At 39.2% G+C, this 22,056-nt stretch overlaps 2 protein-coding genes across 2 annotated transcripts; both read left to right on the plus strand.

Moving 5' to 3' along the window:
* The first annotated feature begins 770 nt into the window (after window positions 1-770).
* Window positions 771-1,820, plus strand: LOC130743557 (aspartic proteinase CDR1-like). The gene has a single exon (XM_057595806.1). The coding sequence runs from the start codon at window positions 771-773 to the stop codon at window positions 1,818-1,820; it is 1,050 nt and encodes a 349-aa protein (XP_057451789.1).
* Window positions 1,821-18,039: 16,219 nt separating this feature from the next.
* Window positions 18,040-20,254, plus strand: LOC130748942 (60S ribosomal protein L13a-4-like). The gene is made up of 4 exons (XM_057602188.1): window positions 18,040-18,422; window positions 19,037-19,153; window positions 19,246-19,333; window positions 19,913-20,254. The coding sequence occupies exons 1-4, from the start codon at window positions 18,151-18,153 to the stop codon at window positions 20,054-20,056; spliced, it is 621 nt and encodes a 206-aa protein (XP_057458171.1). The 5' UTR covers window positions 18,040-18,150; the 3' UTR covers window positions 20,057-20,254.
* The last annotated feature ends 1,802 nt before the right edge of the window (window positions 20,255-22,056 follow it).

Genomic DNA, 22,056 nt, shown 5'->3' on the forward strand with positions numbered 1-22,056 from the left:
ATGTCTCTAAGCTCTTACAACATGAGCTATCATTTCGAGGACCATAATGTTTATTTTTAAAGATGAGAAATTAAGATTTTTTATACTTAGTAATTAATATAATGAATAATGTAAAAGACTATCAATAAGTAATTAATATTTTTATTAATGCACTTATCAAGTCAAATTTACTTATATGTTGATGATCGATTGATATTGATGTTTTTTAATATTTTTTTAAATTACTTCTCAAGTTTTTATTTATAATTAAAATATGAATAATTGTATTGTTTATTTTTAAACATGAGAAGTTGAAACTTTTATAGTTTGTAATTAATACAACGAATAATATAAAAAAAATATTAATAACGAATTAATACTTTTATTAATGTACATGTCGAGTCAAATTTATTTAATATGTAGATTCCTACTCGTCATGATCAATAGGGCTCTATATAAAGCCACAAAGAAAATCCTCAGTGATTCACAAATCTATACTAAATTGTAGGAGTTTATTAGTTGAAATGATGGAATGTTACTCATCTCTTTCTCTTCTTATGATTTGTTTTTTTGGAGTTTCTCTAATTGAGGCCCAGAGAAACGGCTTCGGTGTGGAACTTATCCACCGTGATTCTTTAAAATCACCATTTCATCGTTCTGAAGAAACTCACTTCCAACGAGTTTCCAATGTAGTGCGTCGTTCCTTCAAACGTGCCAATCGTTTAAAAAAAGCTTCCACCCATTCAAACAATCCTGAATCAACTGTAACCCCAGACGATGGTCATTACCTCATGAGTTATTCACTTGGAACCCCACCTCGTCGACTTTATGGCGTTGTTGATACAGGTAGCGAAATGACCTGGATCCAATGTCGGCCTTGTAAGTCATGTTACAACCAAACTATACCCATTTTCAATCCTTCAAAATTCAAAACCTACAAAAACCTTGCTTGCTCCTCCCCTTCGTGTAAATTTGTGGTAGGTCCTACTTGCTCCTCTTCTAATACTTGTGGATATGAAATTGGATATGGTGATGGGTCAAAGTCAATAGGAGATGTTGGTTTGGATACTCTAACCTTGAAATCCACAAAGGGCTCCTATATCTCATTTCCTAGAACCTTGATTGGTTGTGGACATGAAAATACGGGGTTGTATGATAGGAGAATGACTGGCATAGTTGGGCTTGGAGCTGGACCTGCATCGCTTACAACTCAATTGGGTTCTTCAATTAAAGGGAAATTCTCTTATTGTTTGATGCCCGTATTTTCACCGTCTAAAAATGTCTCAAGCAAACTTTATTTTGGTGATGCTGCTGTGGTTTCTGGTCATGGGGCTGTCTCAACTCCCCTAATCAAAGACACAGAAAAATATGGCGCTTACATCCTGACTTTGGAAGCACTAACTGTGGGAAACAAGAGAATAGATTTTGGGAACTCATCCTTTGGGTCTAGCAAACCAGTAAATATGATAATTGACTCAGGCACAACATTAACATTATTGCGCGAAGACATCTATAACAAGTTGGAATCAATAGTGGCAGAGGTGATAAATTTGAAGCCTATTAAGAGTCCTATTAAAGAACTGAACCTTTGTTACAGGACCGCAATAGACCCACCAACCCTTCCTGTGATCACCGCAAATTTTAGGGGTGCTAATGTTACGTTACCACCTTTCAACACCTTTATTCGACCCAGAGATAATGTTTTGTGCTTCGCTTTTGCCTCATCTGGAGATATGGGAATTAACATCTTCGGGATTATAGTGCAATGGAACTTTTTGGTAGGCTATGACATGCATAAGAAAGTTGTCTCCTTTAAGCCCACAGATTGTTTGAAGTTGTGATTGAAATTGTTTAAGTTGATCACATTTTAAATCTATGTGCAAAAATATAATTTATCATGGAATTATTTTTTTTCATGTTTCTAATTACATTTTGTTTTGATGTAATCAACTAATAGATTAATATTTATGTACAATAATATTAAGAAACACTCCTGTCAAAACTTTTTAATTACAACAAATCCCTTTAGTTAGGATCACGTGTGATATCGTTGCGAGTAGAAGTTGTTATTATCAGAGTGTACAATAAAAAGTTTGGAGCACAATTTTTTTTGTCTACTTGTGGATAACCTGTACACACAAACTTTAAAACAAAACCAACACACCAACAATGATAATAATAAAAGCAATAAAAACAAAATAAGTACATAGACAATGTGGAAAAATTCTCCCAATGTGAAAGTATAAAAATCGCGAACATGAGTCAGAAAATCATCCACTATAAAAAAAAATAATGAGTACAAAATAATATTTTTCTATAATTATTAGAGACATCAAAATTATCGTCTCAAATGTTGAAACAAGCACAATAAAAACTCAACAATTGGCAGACTACCTTAGACAACAGAGAAGGTAATTAAACATCCAAATAAAAATCTATTAAAACAAGGAATTTAATGACACAAACACATAGTGAAGTTTTAGTAAAAAAAAAGTACAAATGATATACTACTCATATGTCAATGAGATCAAAAACATTTTTCCTGACACTGAACATTGTCTTATACGAGAAAAGGAAGATAATGGTTGTGGTCGTCGAAGCAATGACAATCAGAGGTGGGTGAGGGATTTGGTGGAAGAAATCGAAGAAATGGGTGAGGGATGATGGTGAAGACCTGACTCGGGTTAGACAAGAGCTAGAGCATCTCTAACTCTAGGGCTCTCGGCACAAAATAAGTTATATGTGGAGCTTTAGAGAGTGGTTTTGGACTATTCAAATCCTCTGTCTCCAATGTCTGTTCATCCAATAAGACGTTTCCACATCAGTTAAAATTACACGTATGCTTTTAACATAGGCGTTATGAGAGAATTCACAGGGGCATAGGGTTAAATTGTATCTGAGTTAAAGGTTCTCCTAATCCGTGACATTGACCGCTCGTTTTAAAACATCGATATCCACTTTTACACAATCGCGCTATATCAAGGACCAGCCCTGCAATTAAGCCAAAAAAGTATTGAAAAAAAATTTGAAAAACTTAGGGCCTGTTTGGTTTGCGAAAACATTTTCTATTTTCATTTCTTATTTTCATTTTCTGAAGAAAGATCTGGAACGTCGATTAGAGTGGGCGAACGCGGATTAAATCTTTATTTGATGCTCCAAATAGAAAAAGTCTTCATCGTACGTTGATTTTAGGGTTTCTGAACTATCAGTGATTCGGTTTCGGCAAACTTCCGATGATTGGAATCGGACGTTCGTAGATCCTAGAGTTTCGCCTCGAAACGATTGTTATATATGGAAAAAGAGAAGTTCTAACATTTCTCTGAAGATTTTTGGACTAAATTCCTACAGTGTTCCAAGGGTGGAACATAGTTTGATTTTCTAAGGTTCTTGTCCTTGGTTTTAAAGCGAATATTATTCGTGCTATAACTTAAATCGACTTCGATACAATCCTTTGACTTTTCCTGAACTCCCTCCTTCATAATTTATTCCATTTAGTAAACTCTTGTTCAGGTTTTCCTTTCACGATACATCAACCCTAATCGTGAATAGGAAGTTTATTCACTTAGCATAAGCTTAAAACTTGGGTCTTACAGCAAGCATAATTTGTCTGCTGGAGTAAGGAGTGGTAAAATGAAAAGATGGAAATTTGCGTGCATTACTTCTGCCTTGCAATATGTAAGCGAAAGTATTATGAACCGACTAGATCCATAGGGCTTGCCTGCTTCTTTTTCCTCCTACTTTCGACCTCCTCTTATGCACATTATAGTTATTCATTCTACACAGGAGGGCATGATATATGAAGCCCAATAGTCAGTAGATTAGACAAACAAATGAGAGTGTATTTACTATCTTGCTTGATCTCAAATTCACGATGGATTTGTATTAATTTCTCATTACACTTGAGTTACTTAGGAGTTTCTCGAATTGGGAAAGAAAGAGCTCAAAGATAATAATCACAACGGAGCAGCCTTAGTTAAAGTTGTTCCTGAACTCATCAGAAAACAAACCCCTCTCACTGTCAAGCAGTTTTTTTATTCCCTTTTCTCTATTTCCTCTCTACTTTCTGTTGTTGCAAATTTTTTCTTTGTGATGATTAGCATTGAAATCTGGATGATTTTGCTTGACCTTTATCTATTCAGAAGGGTGAAAAATGCTCCACATTGGACCTTTTTTTTACTTTAGCTGATAAATGATAATTAATAATTGAGGTGACTTAGGTGCCAGTATGATTCAAGAACTTCTAGCTAAGAATTATTGGATTTCAATATGATCTTTGTAGGCACATATAATGTTTCCTTATCAGATACAACACGCTGATTGGTTTTGGACAGTGAAAGAAGTGTTCTTGCGGAAAAGAGAGGAAGACATGTATATGATGAGAAACTGCTCACGGTTAATATGTGTATTGAGGTATGTAGTGTGTGAAATAAGAGCCAAAAATCCATGACAACAACTGTTCAACTTTTTAAGGAAACATTAACAGTTACTATCAATTTCTTGCAGCATCTTGGGCTATGCGTTGGGTTTGGAAGCCTAATTATTGCATCTTTGTATCTACTCATCAGCAAGCATAATTTGTCTGCTGGAGTAAGGAGTGGTAAAATGAAAAGATGGAAATTTGCGTGCATTACTTCTGCCTTGCAATATGTAAGCGAAAGTATTATGAACCGACTAGATCCATAGGGCTTGCCTGCTTCTTTTTCCTCCTACTTTCGACCTCCTCTTATGCACATTATAGTTATTCATTCTACACAGGAGGGCATGATATATGAAGCCCAATAGTCAGTAGATTAGACAAACAAATGAGAGTGTATTTACTATCTTGCTTGATCTCAAATTCACGATGGATTTGTATTAATTTCTCATTACACTTGAGTTACTTAGGAGTTTCTCGAATTGGGAAAGAAAGAGCTCAAAGATAATAATCACAACGGAGCAGCCTTAGTTAAAGTTGTTCCTGAACTCATCAGAAAACAAACCCCTCTCACTGTCAAGCAGTTTTTTTATTCTCTTTTCTCTATTTCCTCTCTACTTTCTGTTGTTGCAAATAGTCTCAGGTTTTGTTGCTTCACTTTAAGTGTATCTTTCTTAACTTGATGCAAGAGTTCAAAGCCAAGTTTTCTAGGTCAGGTATATATACTTTAGTTATGGTTTTGTTCTTATTTTAATGTGAGTAGGAGAAGTTCTGCTTAGACGGCTATTTTAATTTTAAATAAAAAAGGTCCAGTTTGTATGAGTGATAATTTAAGCATGTGTATTTAAGTAAATCTGATACAATTAATCAGGGTCAAATCTTGGCCGTTGGAGTTAAATCTGATTCATATTAACGGTGTTTTAACTTTTAAGTAATTCATCATTTGTTTTCTTTTGTTGCAGTAGCCTATTCAAATTGAGTTGTCCATATAGTTTTGTCAATCTCAATTTTGGAGAAGATTTATACACTTTATTGAAATATGACTTCTATTCTAATCACAATTCCCTTTGTATATGAACACTTTCACCGATCAACTTTTCGAAAGTTGTGTTCTAACTTTAAGAAGTATACATTTCCACTCTTACTTGCCTATTTGAAAATATTACTTTTGTGTTCTGTTATTTGACAAAAACTCCATGGGTTTCATGATCTTGGCTTCCCATGTACATAGTTATGAAATTATTAATGACATAATGTTTATGATCTTGAATTTATGTTTATTAATTATATTTTCAAGGGTTGAAGGTGGAATTGAGGGTTGGTGATGAAGAAGATAATAGTGAACCTTTGGTGTATGGGATTGTTGAGGAAGGAATTGTCTCAGTGCTTTGAAGAGGTGCTACATTGCTTTCTTCTTTTGCTCTCCTAACTAAACAATTTCTCTTATAACTATTGCAAGAATGAGTATAACTCACCTTCCCTTACTTGCATTTTGTAATTGTCACTTTATTCGTTTGAAGTCTTCCCCTTTCTCAATTCTTTATTCTTCCAGATCCCTTCTTTCAGAATTTTAGTGATTGGGTTTCCTTATGGTGCTTATGATGATTTTATTTGAAATTCTAATGGCTGCCATTTGATTAATCTTATAGGTATGTTGTCTTTACGTACAAGGTGAGGAAAATCTTCCATTAAAAGTAAGGACACTCAGTTGGTTGTAGCACAGATTCTGGAGATTTAATTTATATACTTTACAATTCTCCACCATACCATTGCTAAATCTTGGGAAAATGAGGAAGGTAGATATAGTTTTGATTTCATTTTATTTCAAAATGTGAAGGAGTTTTATTGGGTGTTGCTCTTTTTGAGTATAATGTCAGTGGGAATTATGTGTTATATAGGTTTGTGTTTGAGATTGAGAAACACAATGGGATCGCCAAGTTGGAGACTTTTGGGAGTGAAAGTGTAAAAAATGCTGTTTTTATGCATTTTATAGAAGGGGGCGGAAAGGAATGGTACTGTGAGGCACTGCTACTTCTTACCAAATACATTTGTAGGAGATATACATAGACAGGAAACTGCACGCTTATGTCCTTAAATCAGGGTTTAGCTGTAACTTGATTGCACAAAGTGCTATTTTTCAATGTACACTAATTTTGGACAAATTGCACATGCCTCATATATGTTTACAATGATATGTATAAATGATATAATTTTTTGGGGTTCCATGATTACAGGGTTCTCTCAACTCTATTCAGAGATAGGCCAAGGCAGGGTGTTTGTCAGCCAAGTGAGTTTATATTTGGCAGTGTTTTCAGCGGAATTAGTGCTTGCTGCAGCCTTCTCGAACCAGAATATGAAGGCATATGCATGGAATATGTGCTCAATTTTGTTTAGGGATGAACGCTTTCGCTGAATGCTCTCTCTGTTACATGTATATGAAATTTGGATTTGTACCTTCAGCAAAGATAACGTTTCTTCCTGTGTCAGGTATGCGTATTATTTGAATTGTCATGTTTTCTTTTGTTACAAAAATGAAATCAGTGCTGTATAGCTAAGGCTTGGATGGTGATATAGATTTTCCTTTATAATCATATTATAGCATGACTTAAATTCCTTCCCTTGATTTTTTATTGCATGATTTTATATACTGATTTTTCATTCTTTTCTAGACAATGTTCTGATTTTGTTTTTCTGTGCACTTAAACTATTTATGGAAAATCCTCATGAACTTTGTGCGTGTGTGGCATCACTTTCTTTTCTAACTCCTTCCCGTTAACATGCTTAAGGTTTACTTGCGAAAGTTTTGAAACTATAAATTTTGATCATTCAATTATTAGTAAGCAGAAAAGCTTTGATTTTTTTCGATATTTAGCTGACGTCTCTTCAAATAGTGTGTTTGGAACTTTAAGGTTTGAAACTTAATCTCTTATGAAGCTCAATCACGAACTCTCTTCCTCTTGGTAGTTTTTTCTTCCTTCCGCTCTCTATCCTAATTAATTGCTTTGCTTTCTGATTCTTCTTTTCATTGCATCACCAATTTCTAATTCATCTTTTTGCACTTTCACATTTATAGATGCCAATGTGTTGATGGCTAATCTTATTGATAGAGTTTGAGCAGCGCATAAAAAAATCCTTTATTATCAATGTAATTATTCCCTTGAAAAAACTATTAAATTGATACATGAAAAAAATTATATTTTAAAAAATAATACAAATATCACACAAACAACAAAAATAAATATCTCCGTGCATCGCACGGGTAAAAAGTACTAGTTTATAATAAAATAATCTATTTAATTCTTTTAATCACAAAAATTGTCTACATTGCAAATTATTATTGCATGGCTACTTAAATCAAATTAGAAGTGTTTTTCCTCCTGTAATAAAAAAAAATCAGATTAGAAGTAGCGTTTTTCATGTAACACAATAGTTTGATGGACCCGTAATTTGCTATTTTTTTTTTCCAGTGAAACATAGTTTGTTATTCTATTGATTTGCAATGAATTAATCTCTCTTCATTCCCTAAAAAAAAAACTTTCTTCACACCTTCCACCTCTATACCTTTAATATGTGTGATTTAATGAAATTAGTAGAGAGACATGAAGAAAAACTATGTGAAAATAAATTATGAGATATGTGAACATATCACCACTCATTTGGAAAATCATTAGTATATAACTACCAGTTACGTTAAAAAAAAAAGTATATAACTACCAGTTCAAAAAAAAAGTATATAACTACATAATGCGGTTTAAAAAAAAACTACCACATAAGGCACGTGAAAAAAAAAATACATAGGCAAGTTTCTTGGTTTATAAATTAAAAAGGAAAAAGTCATATTTCTTTGTGATAGTGGTTCGAACCTGGACTGGGCGGGACATAAAGAAGATTATGTCCCGCCCAAAATGAACAATAAACCATTGACGATAGCCAAGGCGGGAAAGGCAACATGACGAGCTTCATTGCCCTCCCTTAGGTGATGGACCCACAAGCCAGCTGGAAGATTCCTTTGGATTTGTCTTATATGTACGGGGATTTGGGCCCTGATTGTCAGGCCCAAATATAGGAAAGATCCATATCATGACCACCCCCCTCTATAAAAGGGGAGGTCATCCACTTGTACGAAACCAACTTTTTCAGCATTAATGAGAATATTCCTTTTATGGTAGTTTTGCTATTTTAGTGCTCTGCTAGGGTTTACTTTTTGTCTTTCTCTTACGTAAGCTTGCCCTAGTACAGAACATTGGCGCCGTCTGTGGGGAGGACTTACCTCTTCCGGTGACAGAAGGAGGAACCGCGAGCCATGGAGACTCGTTCATACGGCGTAGGTCGGCGCGATCATCGCCGGCGCGGTGGTGGTCGACACGGCGGTCGCGCCGGCGGACGAAACAACAACATTCCCGTACTGGACGACCAAGAGCAGGAAGCTTCCTCGGAGGGGGTCCACTCAGTGGCGCCGTCGCCGGCGTCATTGGTGAATGCAGCTCCGGGAAGACCTTCAGATCTGATCGCTAAATCAGATCCAGGTGTTCGGCGGCGTTCAACGCCGCCTGACTACGTGAACTTGGAGGATCTTAAAACAACTGCTCCACGGAGAGCGCAAGAGGCAGTGACAGGTATCACGCCTGCGGCTTTGCAACAAATGTTAGATACCTTGCAGAAGGTGCAGTCCCAAAACGAGCAGTTGCAAGCCCAAGTTGAGTATCTTACTCAGCGGCAGAATTTTAAGCAAGAACAACGCCTGGAGGCGGAGGATGTAGTTGAATTCCAACCTTTTGTTCCAGCCATCACTAGGGTGGACATTCCAAAGCACCTGCAAACCATGGCATTAGACGCCTTTTCGGGCGAATCTGATCCTATGGAGCATCTTAGATACTTCAATACTAAAATGGTGATCGGCGGGGCGTCGGATGCGGTAAAATGTCGATTATTGCCTTCCACGTTCAAGGGCATGGCGATGCAGTGGTTCATTCGACAACCGCCCTTCTCCATTGATAATTTCACTGATCTGTCCACTAAGTTTCTGACTCAATTTTCCGCCAATAAAACCACAAAAGCAACAATGTTTGATCTTATCAGCATACATCAGCAACCAGGCGAGAAATTAAAAACCTACATGGCACGCTTCAGCAAGATGGCGGTGCAGTTGGAGGATGAAAATCCAGATGTCTGTTTGGCGTCATTCAAAAATGGCCTTCGGGCGGGAGATTTGAATAGAGACTTAACAAGGCGACCGGCGAAGGATATGATGGATCTTCGCGCTCGTGTTCAAGAGTTCATATTGATTGAGCAAGATGACCAGAAGAAACAAGAAAGAGAGGAAGGACGTAAGCAGTCTCAATCTGGCGGTGTTTCACAAGACAAATCTAAGGCGGGGAAGGAAACCAGGATAGCGCAAACCCCCCGTGTACCAAGACCGGGACCATACCACAACTCTAAACCTGGCTTTCAAAATACATGGCACAGAAATTCACAAGGTCCCGCTGCTGCCACAGCTGGTCAGCCTGGTGCTTCGCCAACGCCAATCCCACTTACTAAGTTGAATGCACCCTTAAGTACCATTTTAAGGGCGGTTGGACAGACCAACGTTGTGCAGTACCCACCACCCCCACGGCGGCCGCCAGCTAACGTGGACACCAATAGGTGGTGCGAGTACCACAGAGCGTTGGGGCATACGACAGATAATTGCTGGAATTTAAGGCGGGAAATTGATCGCTTGATTAAAGCTGGCCATTTGGCAAACTTTGTCAAAGACACAGCAGCGCCGGAGGTAGCTAAAATCACTCAAGGGGACAAAGGTAAAGGTAAAGAGATAGTTGAAGAGTTGGGCGATCCTGCTGGGGAATGCTTATCTATTGCAGGAGGATTTGGCGGGGGTGCAATTTCAAGTAAGGCTAGAAAACGCTACGTGGCGGCAGTACACTCAGTACAGGAGTCGAACGAAGGCGAGTGTTGGGTGAATCATTCCCCTATTATATTCACCCCTCAGGATTTTGCGCATGTAATTCCCCATGACAACGACCCAATTGTGGTAACAATTAGGGTTAACAATTATGTGACAAAGAAGGTATTCTTAGACCAGGGATCTTCGGCAGATATCATCTATGGAGATGCCTTTGATCGCCTGGGACTAAAGGAATCAGATTTGAAACCATACAGGGGAACTTTGGTGGGATTCACAGGAGACCGTGTCAGTGTGCGGGGATACGTCGAAATTCCGACTGCCTTTGGAGAAGGAGAGTTTGTCAAGAAGTTTCAAGTAAAGTACTTAGTATTGGCGTGTAGAGCCAATTACAACGTACTCTTGGGGCGAGACACCCTCAACAAGGTCTGCGCGGTCATCTCAACTGCTCATTTAACTGTTAAATATCCCGCCTGCAACGGGAAGGTCGGGATATTGCGTGTAGACCAGAATGCAGCAAGGGAATGCTATTTGAGGAGCGTGGCGCTCTATGGGCGGAAGGCCGCCAAGGAGAGCCACCGAATTACAGAAATCTTCCCACAAGAAGGATTTAGCTTGGACCCAAGAGATGATGCTGATGATTTTCGCCCACAACCGCTGGAGGAAACCAAGCAGGTGCAAGTCAAGGACAAGTTTCTAAAGATTGGCAGTGGTTTGACAACAGAACAAGAGGACAGACTAATCACCCTTCTGGGTGATAATCTAGATCTCTTCGCATGGACCATCAATGATGTACCAGGGATTGATCCCAAGGTGATCACTCACAAACTAGCCATACGACCAGGGGCGACCCCGGTCATCCAACCAAGGCGAAGAATGAGTGAAGAAAAGAACAAGGCTGTACAAGTAGAGACTGAAAAATTGATCAAGGCCCGCTTCATCCGTGAGGTACAGTACCCAACGTGGCTCGCCAATGTTGTAATGGTCAAGAAGGCCAATGGGAAATGGCGAATGTGCACGGACTACACGAGCCTGAACAAAGTGTGTCCCAAAGATTCGTACCCACTTCCCAATGTTGACAAGCTTGTGGATGGAGCTTCAGGGAATGAACTTTTAAGTCTCATGGACGCTTATTCGGGCTATAATCAGATTATGATGCATCCCTCGGATGAGGAAAGTACAGCATTCATGACCAATCAGGCGAACTATTGTTACAAGACAATGCCTTTTGGTTTGAAGAATGCAGGAGCTACGTACCAACGGCTCATGGACAAAATTTTTTCAAAGCAAGTAGGCAGGAATATGGAGGTGTATGTGGATGACATGATTGTAAAATCCGCCAGGGCTAGTGATCATGGCGGCGACCTTAAAGAAGCGTTTGATCAGTTAAGAACATATCAAATGAAGTTAAACCCTGAGAAGTGTTCTTTTGGGATCCAGGGAGGAAAATTCTTGGGATTTATGTTAACATCAAGAGGAATAGAAGTAAACCCAGATAAGGGAAGGGCGATCTTGGAAATGAAAAGCCCAACAAGTGTAAAGGAGGTTCAGCGTTTGACAGGGCGAATGGCCGCCTTGTCACGTTTCTTGCCAATGGCGGGTGACAAAGCGGCCCCGTTCTTCACATGTTTAAAAAAGAATTCAAAGTTTCAGTGGACAGAGGAATGCGAACAAGCTTTTACCAAATTGAAAGAAACATTGGCCACATTACCGGTACTCTCCAAGCCAACACCAGGCGTTCCATTAGTGCTCTATTTGGCGGTTACTGACAAGGCGGTAAGTACGGTTTTGCTCCAGGAAGAAGGAAAAAAGCAGAAAGTTATATATTTCGTGAGCCATACTTTACAGGGGGCAGAATTGCGGTACCAAAAAATTGAAAAGGCGGCTTTGGCGATTCTGAAAACTGCAAGGCGCCTCAGGCCTTACTTCCAAAGTTTCCAAGTCAAAATTAAAACTGATGTTCCCTTAAGGCAAGTACTTCAGAAGCCTGATTTATCAGGGCGATTGGTTAGCTGGTCAGTTGAGCTGTCAGAGTATGACTTACAATATGAGCCAAGGGGCCAAGTCACAGTCCAGAGTTTAATTGACTTCGTGGCGGAATTAACACCCACTGAAGGAGAGAAGACTCAGGGAGAATGGGTCCTGTCTGTGGATGGATCCTCTAATAACACTGGAAGTGGGGCGGGAATAACAATCGAAAGTCCAGATAAAATGATCATTGAACAGTCTCTCAAGTTCGAGTTCAAGGCGAGCAATAATCAATCTGAGTACGAGGCTCTGATTGCCGGCTTAAGGTTGGCCATTGAATTGGGAGTCCAGAAGTTATTTATCAAAGGAGATTCGCAGTTAGTGGTTAAACAAGTGAAAGGTGAGTACCAGGTGAAGGATCCGCAACTGTCCAAATATTTGGAAGTGGTGCGCAGATTGATGATGGAGGTCAAAGAAATCAAAATAGAACATGTCCCGAGGGGACAAAATGAGAGGGCTGATGTGTTGGCAAAGTTGGCAAGCACAGGGAAATTGGGCAACTACCAGACAGTCATTCAAGAAACCCTGCCTCGCCCGAGCATTGATTTGGTAGAAATAAAGTTGAAAGCTGTAAAGTCAGTCAGTGAGGGCGAGATATCTTGGATGGAATCGATTAAAACCTTCTTAGAGAACCCACCAAAGGAGGATGATTTGAACACGAGAGCAAAACGAAGGGAAGCCAGTTTTTACACACTGGTGGGTGGAGAGTTGTATCGGCGAGGAATCATGTCTCCTATGCTCAAATGTGTCGATATCAGGGACGCCCTCGGAATAATGGCGGAAGTCCACGAAGGCGTGTGTTCTAGTCATATTGGCGGGCGATCCTTGGCAGTTAAGGTGATAAGAGCAGGATTCTATTGGCCAACGATGAAGAAGGATTGTTTGGAGTATGTTAAGAAATGTGAAAAATGTCAAGTCTTTTCTGACCTACACAAGGCTCCACCAGAAGAATTAACAACCATGATGTCGCCTTGGCCGTTCGCCATGTGGGGGACCGATATCTTAGGACCATTCCCTGTGGCGAAGGCACAAATGAAGTACATCATCGTGGCGGTTGATTACTTCACTAAGTGGATAGAGGCTGAGGCAGTAGCAACTATCACGGCCGCCAAGGTCAGGAGCTTCTTGTGGCGAAGGATTATTTGTAGATTTGGGGTTCCCAGGGCATTAGTAATGGATAACGGAACACAATTCACAAGTAGTGTTACCCGAGAATTTTGTACAGAAATGGGAATCGAGATGCGATTTGCCTCTGTAGAACATCCACAGACCAATGGGCAGGCTGAATCAGCTAACAAAGTTATCCTGAAGGGTTTAAAGAAGAAACTGGATGAAGCAAAAGGGCTTTGGGCGGAGGAACTACCAGGCGTTCTTTGGGCATACAACACCACGGAGCAGTCAAGCACAAAGGAAACCCCGTATCGTCTAACTTATGGAACTGACGCCATGCTCCCAGTGGAAATTGAAAATCAAAATTGGCGAGTGGCTCGGTTTAATGAAAATGACAACGGAGAAAACTTAATAGCAAATCTAATTATGCTGCCCGAGGAACAACGAGAGGCCCACATAAGAAATGAGGCGGGAAAAGTGAAGGTGGCAAGAAAGTTCTCAACAAAAGTGGTGCCAAGAAAAATGAGGGTAGGAGACTTAGTGCTCCGAAAAAATACAATACCCGATAAACACAACAAACTCTCACCCAACTGGGGTGGGCCTTACAGGATTATTGGCGATGTTGGAGGAGGAGCTTATAAGTTGGAACAACTAAGCGGTCAAAAGGTTCCACGAACATGGAACGCCTCTCATCTAAAGCAGTATTTTAGTTAGTAGAAACAACAAATGTAAATGAAGTCGCACTCTTTTTCCCTTTCTTTTGAAAGGTTTTTAATGAGGCGACAATTGTAATGAAGGGACAATTGTTCCCATACGAAGGAAAATTAATGAAAAGATCATTTCAACAGAATCGTATGTTTTTTGAATTTTTATTACGAGTTCATGCAATGCAAATCGTATCAAGGTATGCAAATACCGCGAGTAAACCTTTCGGAATAAGAAAGTATCGCCTTCAAAAGTTAAAAGCCTTGGCAATTCTAGTGGCCACTAGAAACCAAGCCTCGTCGAAAAATCGGCTAAGGTATATAACAACGAAAGTTGGGAACAACTAAAAACAACGAATGAACTTAAGATGATATCCATTTAAAGTAGAGAAAAGGGGGCGATGCCCATACATGATTTGGAATGAAAATAAAACGGGGCAATGCCCAAAGAAAAATTTCAACTTCATAAAATAAAAACAAATTCAAGCCAGGTTCTCGTTGTTGGCGTTGTTGCCCTGGCTTGTCCCAGCTTGAGGATCTTCCTTCCCTTGATCCTCATTCCTGTGCTGCTCATTCCCATCCTCGCCATCTTCTTCAGGCTCACTCTCATCATTGAATTGGGGAAGGAGATCGAGGCTAATGTCATCATCACCAACTACTTGACCATCCTTGATCTCCTTCAGCCACCCAATGCGGGAAAGATCAAAGCCCGGCTCAACTACACTGATCTGCTCTTTGGCCGCCAGAAAGCCTTGAGCATATTGGAGAGAAGCACGCCCTAGGATGGAAGCATTCAGGCGATCATGTTTCTTCTCCAACTTTTGATATTTGGCTTGAATGGCAGTGTGCTTGTCATTTATGGCTTCTTTAAGAGACTTGGTCTTTTGAAGAAGCAGGTCCGAAGCAGCCAAGTCTTCAGTTAATTTAGCACACTTCTCCTCAGCAGATTTCAGCTTGTTGTTGGCGGTCTCAGCATCAGTTTTAGCCCGTTCATAGGCTGTCTTGTAATCAGCTGCCTTCTTCTCAAAACGGTTTTTGGCCGAGATCAACTCTTTCACACACTGAGCCATTCCCGCTACAGTACTGGCGGCAGAAAGCGCGTGATGGATCGCCATGGAAGCAATGTTGGGGGGACCCTGACCGGAAATGTCCTTGTGAATCCGGTTGTCAAAAGTGCGGGTCATGAATTCCAGCCCATTGAAGTGAGGATCCGACAAGCTCAGCAAGGGGGGAGGAGCTTCGCCACCAATGGCTGAACTAGGGCCAGCCTGGCCAAATGGAGTTGATGGGCGGTTGGTCAGCGTGCTTGAATCTTGTTGAGGGGGCGGGACATTGTCATGTCCCTTCTTTTTCTCAGCTGGACGACTTTTTGAATCAAGAGTTGATTGGTGGAGAGGCTTAGCACCAGCAGCACCTGAAGTTTTTTGACGTTTAGGGTCCCTGACGTTGTCAGAACCCGAGGTACCTTCATTCTTCTTCTTTTGCTCAGTTTCGGCGGCCCTCTTTTTCGCCGCCGCGGCAGACTGGGCGAGGTACTCCTTCATCTTGAGTGGGTTCGCGTCAACCTTGCCTTTTCCCATCGTAGCTGTACGGAAAACATCAATTAGACGAGATACATGAACAAAAAGAAAAAGAAGTTACGTACAAAGATTATAAACTTACTAAAAAATTGATTTAAAGTGCCGGATTTCGACGCCTCAATCAAGTCGTGACCGGAAATTACTGGTAGTGTGCGGAGGTAATCGGCGACGCCTTGTTCAGATTCATCCAAGGCGTCGTATGAAACAGATATTTTTCGGCGAGGGTTCTTTGTCCAGTAAAAGGGGAAGAGGGGGTTATTGTCAGAATCTCGGAACAAGTTCTTTATTTCGGGCGACTCCACAACTTTAAAGTATTTCTTCTGCCATACTTTGTAATGGCTTTTAAGGGCGGTAAACCGACTCATGTTCTTACGGGCTAATAGTGGAACCCATTTCACAGAAGTAGGTTTAGTGGTGACTGATTTGTAGAAAAGGAAGAACAAGGGATAGGTTGGAGTGAAACTCAAGTGTTCACAAAGAATTTCAAAGCAGCGGAGGAAACCCCAGGCGTTGGGCTGGAGTTGGCAAGGCGCCACATTCAGAAAAGAAAGAACGTGACATATAAACGGCGAGAAAGGAAGTTTAATGTTTAAATCTAAGAAGAAATAGCCATAAACAAAGAAAAAATCGGGCGATCCATCGTCTGGTTCTTTACGCAACAGAACACAGTCATCTTCGCCACATGGGAGGACATTCAACAGATGATCTTCATTATTCGAGGTGGCGGGATCTATCTTCGTGAACCCTTGAGCAGAAATTCGAAGCGAACTAATGCTCCCAACGCTGCTCCAGATAGAATGCAACAGACATTTATCTTCAACTAAATGCACGTCAGAGCGCCATTCAGGTGAAGACAAATCTCCATTAGAGGAGAGAATTGAGTCTACAGAGCCGGCGGGACCGGAATCATCATGGGTAGAAGGCGAGGAATGAATTTCAATTATAGAGGGGGCGACAACTTCCTCCTCCGTGGAGGGTGAAGAAAGTTCTAGGGAAGAAAGGCTAGCGTTTGGTAAAGACATGCGAGGCAGTTTTGTAAAAAGAAGATGAACAGAGTTAAAAGAAGAAAGAAGATGAACAGAGTCAGAGAAAAAAGAAGTAAACGAAGAGTCTCAAGAAAGAGAAAAACTAACCAGAGGGAGAACCGTGAATTTGAGAAAGGAGAACGTCGGCGATAGGGGAGCACCGCGCAATGACGACGGCCGGAGGAAGAAAAGGTTCACCGGAGTTCAAAGAAGAGAATGAAAGCTGCGGTGAAAAGGGTTTTCAGAGCAAAAGTTTTAAGAAAGTGAAAAATGAAAAGTGAAAAGGGGATTTTATAGAGAGAAAGGAAGAGAGAGAATGAGTGGGGGAAGATCGTGGGATCGTGGGATTTGAAATTCGAAAAGTTAGGAAGCGAAAAGACATTACTCCTCGAGACGCGCAACTGAAGATTGCATTTATAACAAATGATGACGAAATCCCGGAAAATAAGGATACGTGCGCCAGTTGAAAAGACGTGGTTGACGGTTATGATTAATGGCGACATATCTTTGAAACGGCAACAAAGGTGGCGAAGCGTGAAAATGGCGATGTAACAACGAAGGTAAAATGGCGATGAACGAATAAACAATAGAGGCGAACTACTAGGTAACATGATGAAGACATTTCAACTCTTTACTCGAGTCTCATGTCTTGGGGGCATGTGGACTGGGCGGGACATAAAGAAGATTATGTCCCGCCCAAAATGAACAATAAACCATTGACGATAGCCAAGGCGGGAAAGGCAACATGACGAGCTTCATTGCCCTCCCTTAGGTGATGGACCCACAAGCCAGCTGGAAGATTCCTTTGGATTTGTCTTATATGTACGGGGATTTGGGCCCTGATTGTCAGGCCCAAATATAGGAAAGATCCATATCATGACCACCCCCCTCTATAAAAGGGGAGGTCATCCACTTGTACGAAACCAACTTTTTCAGCATTAATGAGAATATTCCTTTTATGGTAGTTTTGCTATTTTAGTGCTCTGCTAGGGTTTACTTTTTGTCTTTCTCTTACGTAAGCTTGCCCTAGTACAGAACAGAACCCACAACTATAAAGTGTTTAGAATAAAAAATCAGTAAGTTTGGGCTAAAACTTTAAAATTTACGAGAGTGCCACCGTGTTTTCATTTCAGGAAACAGAGAAAATGAGAATTTTTTGTTTTCATTTTTAAGCCTAAATTAGAAAATATTTTCTTTGAAAACATTTCAAAAAAGTCAAAAACCAAAGTGAACATGTTTTCTACCTCATTTTCTGTTTTCAATGAAAATGACCAAACCAAACCAAACAGGCCCTTATGTTGTGTAATGGGCCTAAAACCCGAATTTACTCTTTCGTCTTCTTCTCACCATCGAATTGCAGACAGAACACCAGCAACAGCAGCAGCCGCCAAAGGCGAAGAGAGTGAGAATGGTGTCAGGTTCAGGGATCTGCGCGAAGAGGGTGGTGGTGGATGCGCGCCACCACATGTTGGGTCGGCTTGCTTCGATCGTGGCGAAGGAGCTTCTCAACGGCCAGAAAGTGGTGGTGGTTCGGTGTGAGGAGATTTGCATGTCTGGTGGTCTCGTCAGGCAGAAGATGAAGTACATGAGGTTTCTCCGGAAGCGTATGAACACCAAACCTTCTCATGGTCCTATCCATTTTCGTGCTCCTTCCAAGATTTTCTGGCGCACTCTTCGTGGGTATGTTCCTCTTTTTCGTTTCCTCATGTTTATGCATTGATTTTTCCATTTGATTTGCAGTGTTGGTTTTTGATGAATTTGGCCTCTTTGTTTTTGGGTATGAAATTGATTTTGTAAAAGCAGCTGAATGAGCTATCAAACTGTGTGTGGTTGTGAGTGGATGATGATTTTGGGGACTGATTAGTTGTTTCACTATTGTGATTATGCTTGCTTTGACTAGTGGATTTCAATATTCAGTGGGTTTTTTTTTCCAGTCTTTGTTAGAGAAGTCAATGAATTTGAAATGGGAGGCTGTACTTGTGATTTGTTCTATGTATGTTAATATTTGCCAATTTCGTGTGGTTTGAATTTTGTTTTTATGATGCTGTTTTTGAATAACAAAACAAATGGAAATATGAAGGAAAGTGACTTAGAAGCATGCTAGAGTGATGATGATGAAGAATCTTCTCGTACTAGAGTTTTATTAGGAAGTCTATAATATTACTGAAATATTCCCTCATAGAAAAACGGCTGTGATGAATATTTAGAATGAAAGAATGGGTTCGACAAATGCATAAAAGGATTAGTCAATGTTACTTTATTGTGTGAAGGTTCTGAAATTTCTGTTTTTTCAGGATGATACCACACAAGACTAAGCGTGGTGCAGCTGCTCTTGAACGTTTGAAGGTGTATGAGGGTATCCCTCCTCCATATGACAAGGTCAAAAGAATGGTTGTCCCTGATGCTCTCAAGTATGTTCTGTCTTTCTTGATCTGTTTTTTTTATTGTGACATATTACAAGTCAGTTCTATATGAACCTCATGTCTTAAATTAATAAAATCAGGGTGTTGAGGCTTCAGAAAGGACACAAGTACTGCTTGTTGGGTAAGTTGTCATCTGAGGTCGGATGGAACTACTATGATACCATCAGGGTAAGTTCTTGCTTTCTAATATCCTGTCTTCCTTATGCTATTCTACTTCTTATATTCAACTTGTGCAGATTTTTGGTGGTTTTGTCCTTTAGAGTGAATAAGTCACTTTAGAGGGTAAAGTAAGTCATTACATAATGGTTAGTTGAGAAATTATAGTTTGAGACTGTGATGATATACTTACACAGTTACACATGTATAAACAAACTATGATATTCTTTAAATCTCAACCATTGATTTTGCAATAAATAAAGTGAAATAGCCCCTTCTCTAGATTAGCTAAATTCTTTTGCTAGTTTTCTGCATACCCCTAATATGATATGATTTCATCTAATCCCATATATGAGCTGATTGCTAAGACCATCTATTTGATTGCTATTTATCTTCTATTATTTTGCCTATCTTTTTTTCATAGGGGTTACCAATAGAGATGATCTGCAATTTTGTTTTTCCTATTTTTCCATGTTCTTTTATCCAGTGTTAAGTGAGAATCCAAATTATGTTTCTGGAAATTCAGTGAGAATGTACTCTGTCGTACTGTGTAGCTTTCGACACGTGAGTTAAATGTTTTGTTGTTCTCAGGAGTTGGAAAAGAAGAGAAAGGATAAAGCACAAGTGCTTTACGAGAGAAAGAAGCAACTCAACAAATTGAGGGTCAAAGCAGAAAAAGTTGCTGATGAGAAGCTTGGTTCCCAGCTTGATATCCTTGCTCCGGTTAAGTACTGAGTAGTCTTTCTTAGTACTTCAAAGTTGTTATGCTGACTTATACCAAAATTGGAACTGCCTCTAAGTTTTGCTGGCGGTTGTATTTGTCATTGGATCCTAGATCTGATAATCTTGGAGGATTTTTATTTTTTTACATTTGTGCTTTGCAGAAATTTTGCACCATCATAGCCTTCTCTCAATAGAGTAATTTTTCAAAAATCTGTTTTGACTTGGTCAGTGTGCTAGTTTGTTTTTGGTAATAGCAAGCCTTTATGTTCAAGATTAAGGGTGTGTTTGTGTAAACAGTCTAAGTTAGTGCTTATGTTACACATCACTTAAGTGTTTATTCACAAGCTGATTTAGGATATTTATTCAAAATACCTTATAAGTTATTATAAGTTAATAAGAAAAGCTTAGAACGTAATAAGCTCAAGCGGTAAAAGTTAGTGGACATCAGTTGGGAACGGAGAGGTTCAAGGATGATACCTGGAGGGCTGCAGTTTATCTTTCTGATGTACCAATCAAAAGAGTTTGAGTACGAAAAGAGTTTCATAAGTTACTTTGCTTTAAATTAATTTGTTGTTTCACTAATTTTTTAAGTCCTCTGAATTTAGTTTTTTTAATAGATATTTCTAGTTTTACAAATTTTATAAGTGACTGCTTAGAGGCTAACTACTTAAACTAGCATTGAATATTGCTCCCGATAATGTTGATTTGGTTATTTTTCCTTCTCTTACCATCTCTCTTGATTTTCACAAAACTTTCTATTTCTAAAATTACCCGTCTCAAAATTTCCAACAAATTGTACTGTTAATCTATGAAAGATTTTTCAAACTTGTTTTTTTCGTACAAATTCTTCGAACTGTAGAGTTATTAGTTATTACTTTTGCTACCTTTTAAACTGAATACTGAAAAAATAAAAAAAATAAAGAACATAAGTATGACACATGGTGTCTCGAACAATGGCTTTTGCCTCTATTGCTACAATTTCTCTGATGCATTTATGTACAAGTAACCTTATTACTAAAGAGGATTTTATTTACCAATAGTATTTGTTAGCTTTGCATATGTTTATAATTAACTTTTGGATTTGGCGTCTCTAAGTGAAGTGAGTTATTTTATGGGGTAAATTAAGCAATGAAAACACTTGGTTGAAAAATCAACGGTTGAGATTGTAATCATGTACTTACACATGTATAATAAATTAATGAGATTGTGATCATGTATTTACACAATTTATAAAAATTAACATGTTCTTTAAATCTTCTTGTTTTCTTATTCAAGGGTTGTGATTGTTGAAAAATGTCAAAATAAAATGGTTGACCACCTTTCTAATATTTGAAATACAACACAGGAAATTAAAGGAGTTTTTCATGGAAACATATAAATGAACTCAATATAAATCTAACACAATTGACTAAATTGAGATTGAATTTTATGATAAAGTGTGAGAATTGACACTTTTGTCTTCTCTACCAAAAAGTTGAAAAACATTATTATCACAACTGTGAGCAGCTCAACATGTGGTAATAAGTTGAAATTCACTGATGTTTTGGTTCTTAGTGAAGTGATCTAACGAAGAGAGTTGAGAGAATCATCAACATCTTAAGTATTGTATACATAGTCAATATAAAGAAAACCAATAAAAGGAAATGGATATGAAAATTCAAAGGACATGAGGTCCATATCCAGAAGCCAGTTCATGAGGGTGAGAAAGAATTAGGAGCCAGAGGACGAGGGAAATGTTGCTTTCACCTCAGGAGGAGGTAATGCATTAATAAGTTCTTTAGAGAGTAAGGAATAGTCTTGAGTCCTCGACTCTGGAGCATCTTTCCATGCCCCTTCGCAGTGGAAAAGTTTACATTAGTAACGAGAAATCATATAAGATTGTAGGTAAATGTGTAGTAAAGATTAAGTTAAATGAGTCTGTATGAGAAATGTCAGACATACTACCGGCCTGATGAAGAACTTATTCTCAGTAGGCCAATTCGCCAGTGAAGGTTATTCAAAAGTCTTTCATG

This window comes from Lotus japonicus, chromosome 3 (assembly GCF_012489685.1).
Source record: "Lotus japonicus ecotype B-129 chromosome 3, LjGifu_v1.2".
In the NCBI taxonomy this organism is placed as follows: Eukaryota; Viridiplantae; Streptophyta; class Magnoliopsida; order Fabales; family Fabaceae; genus Lotus; species Lotus japonicus.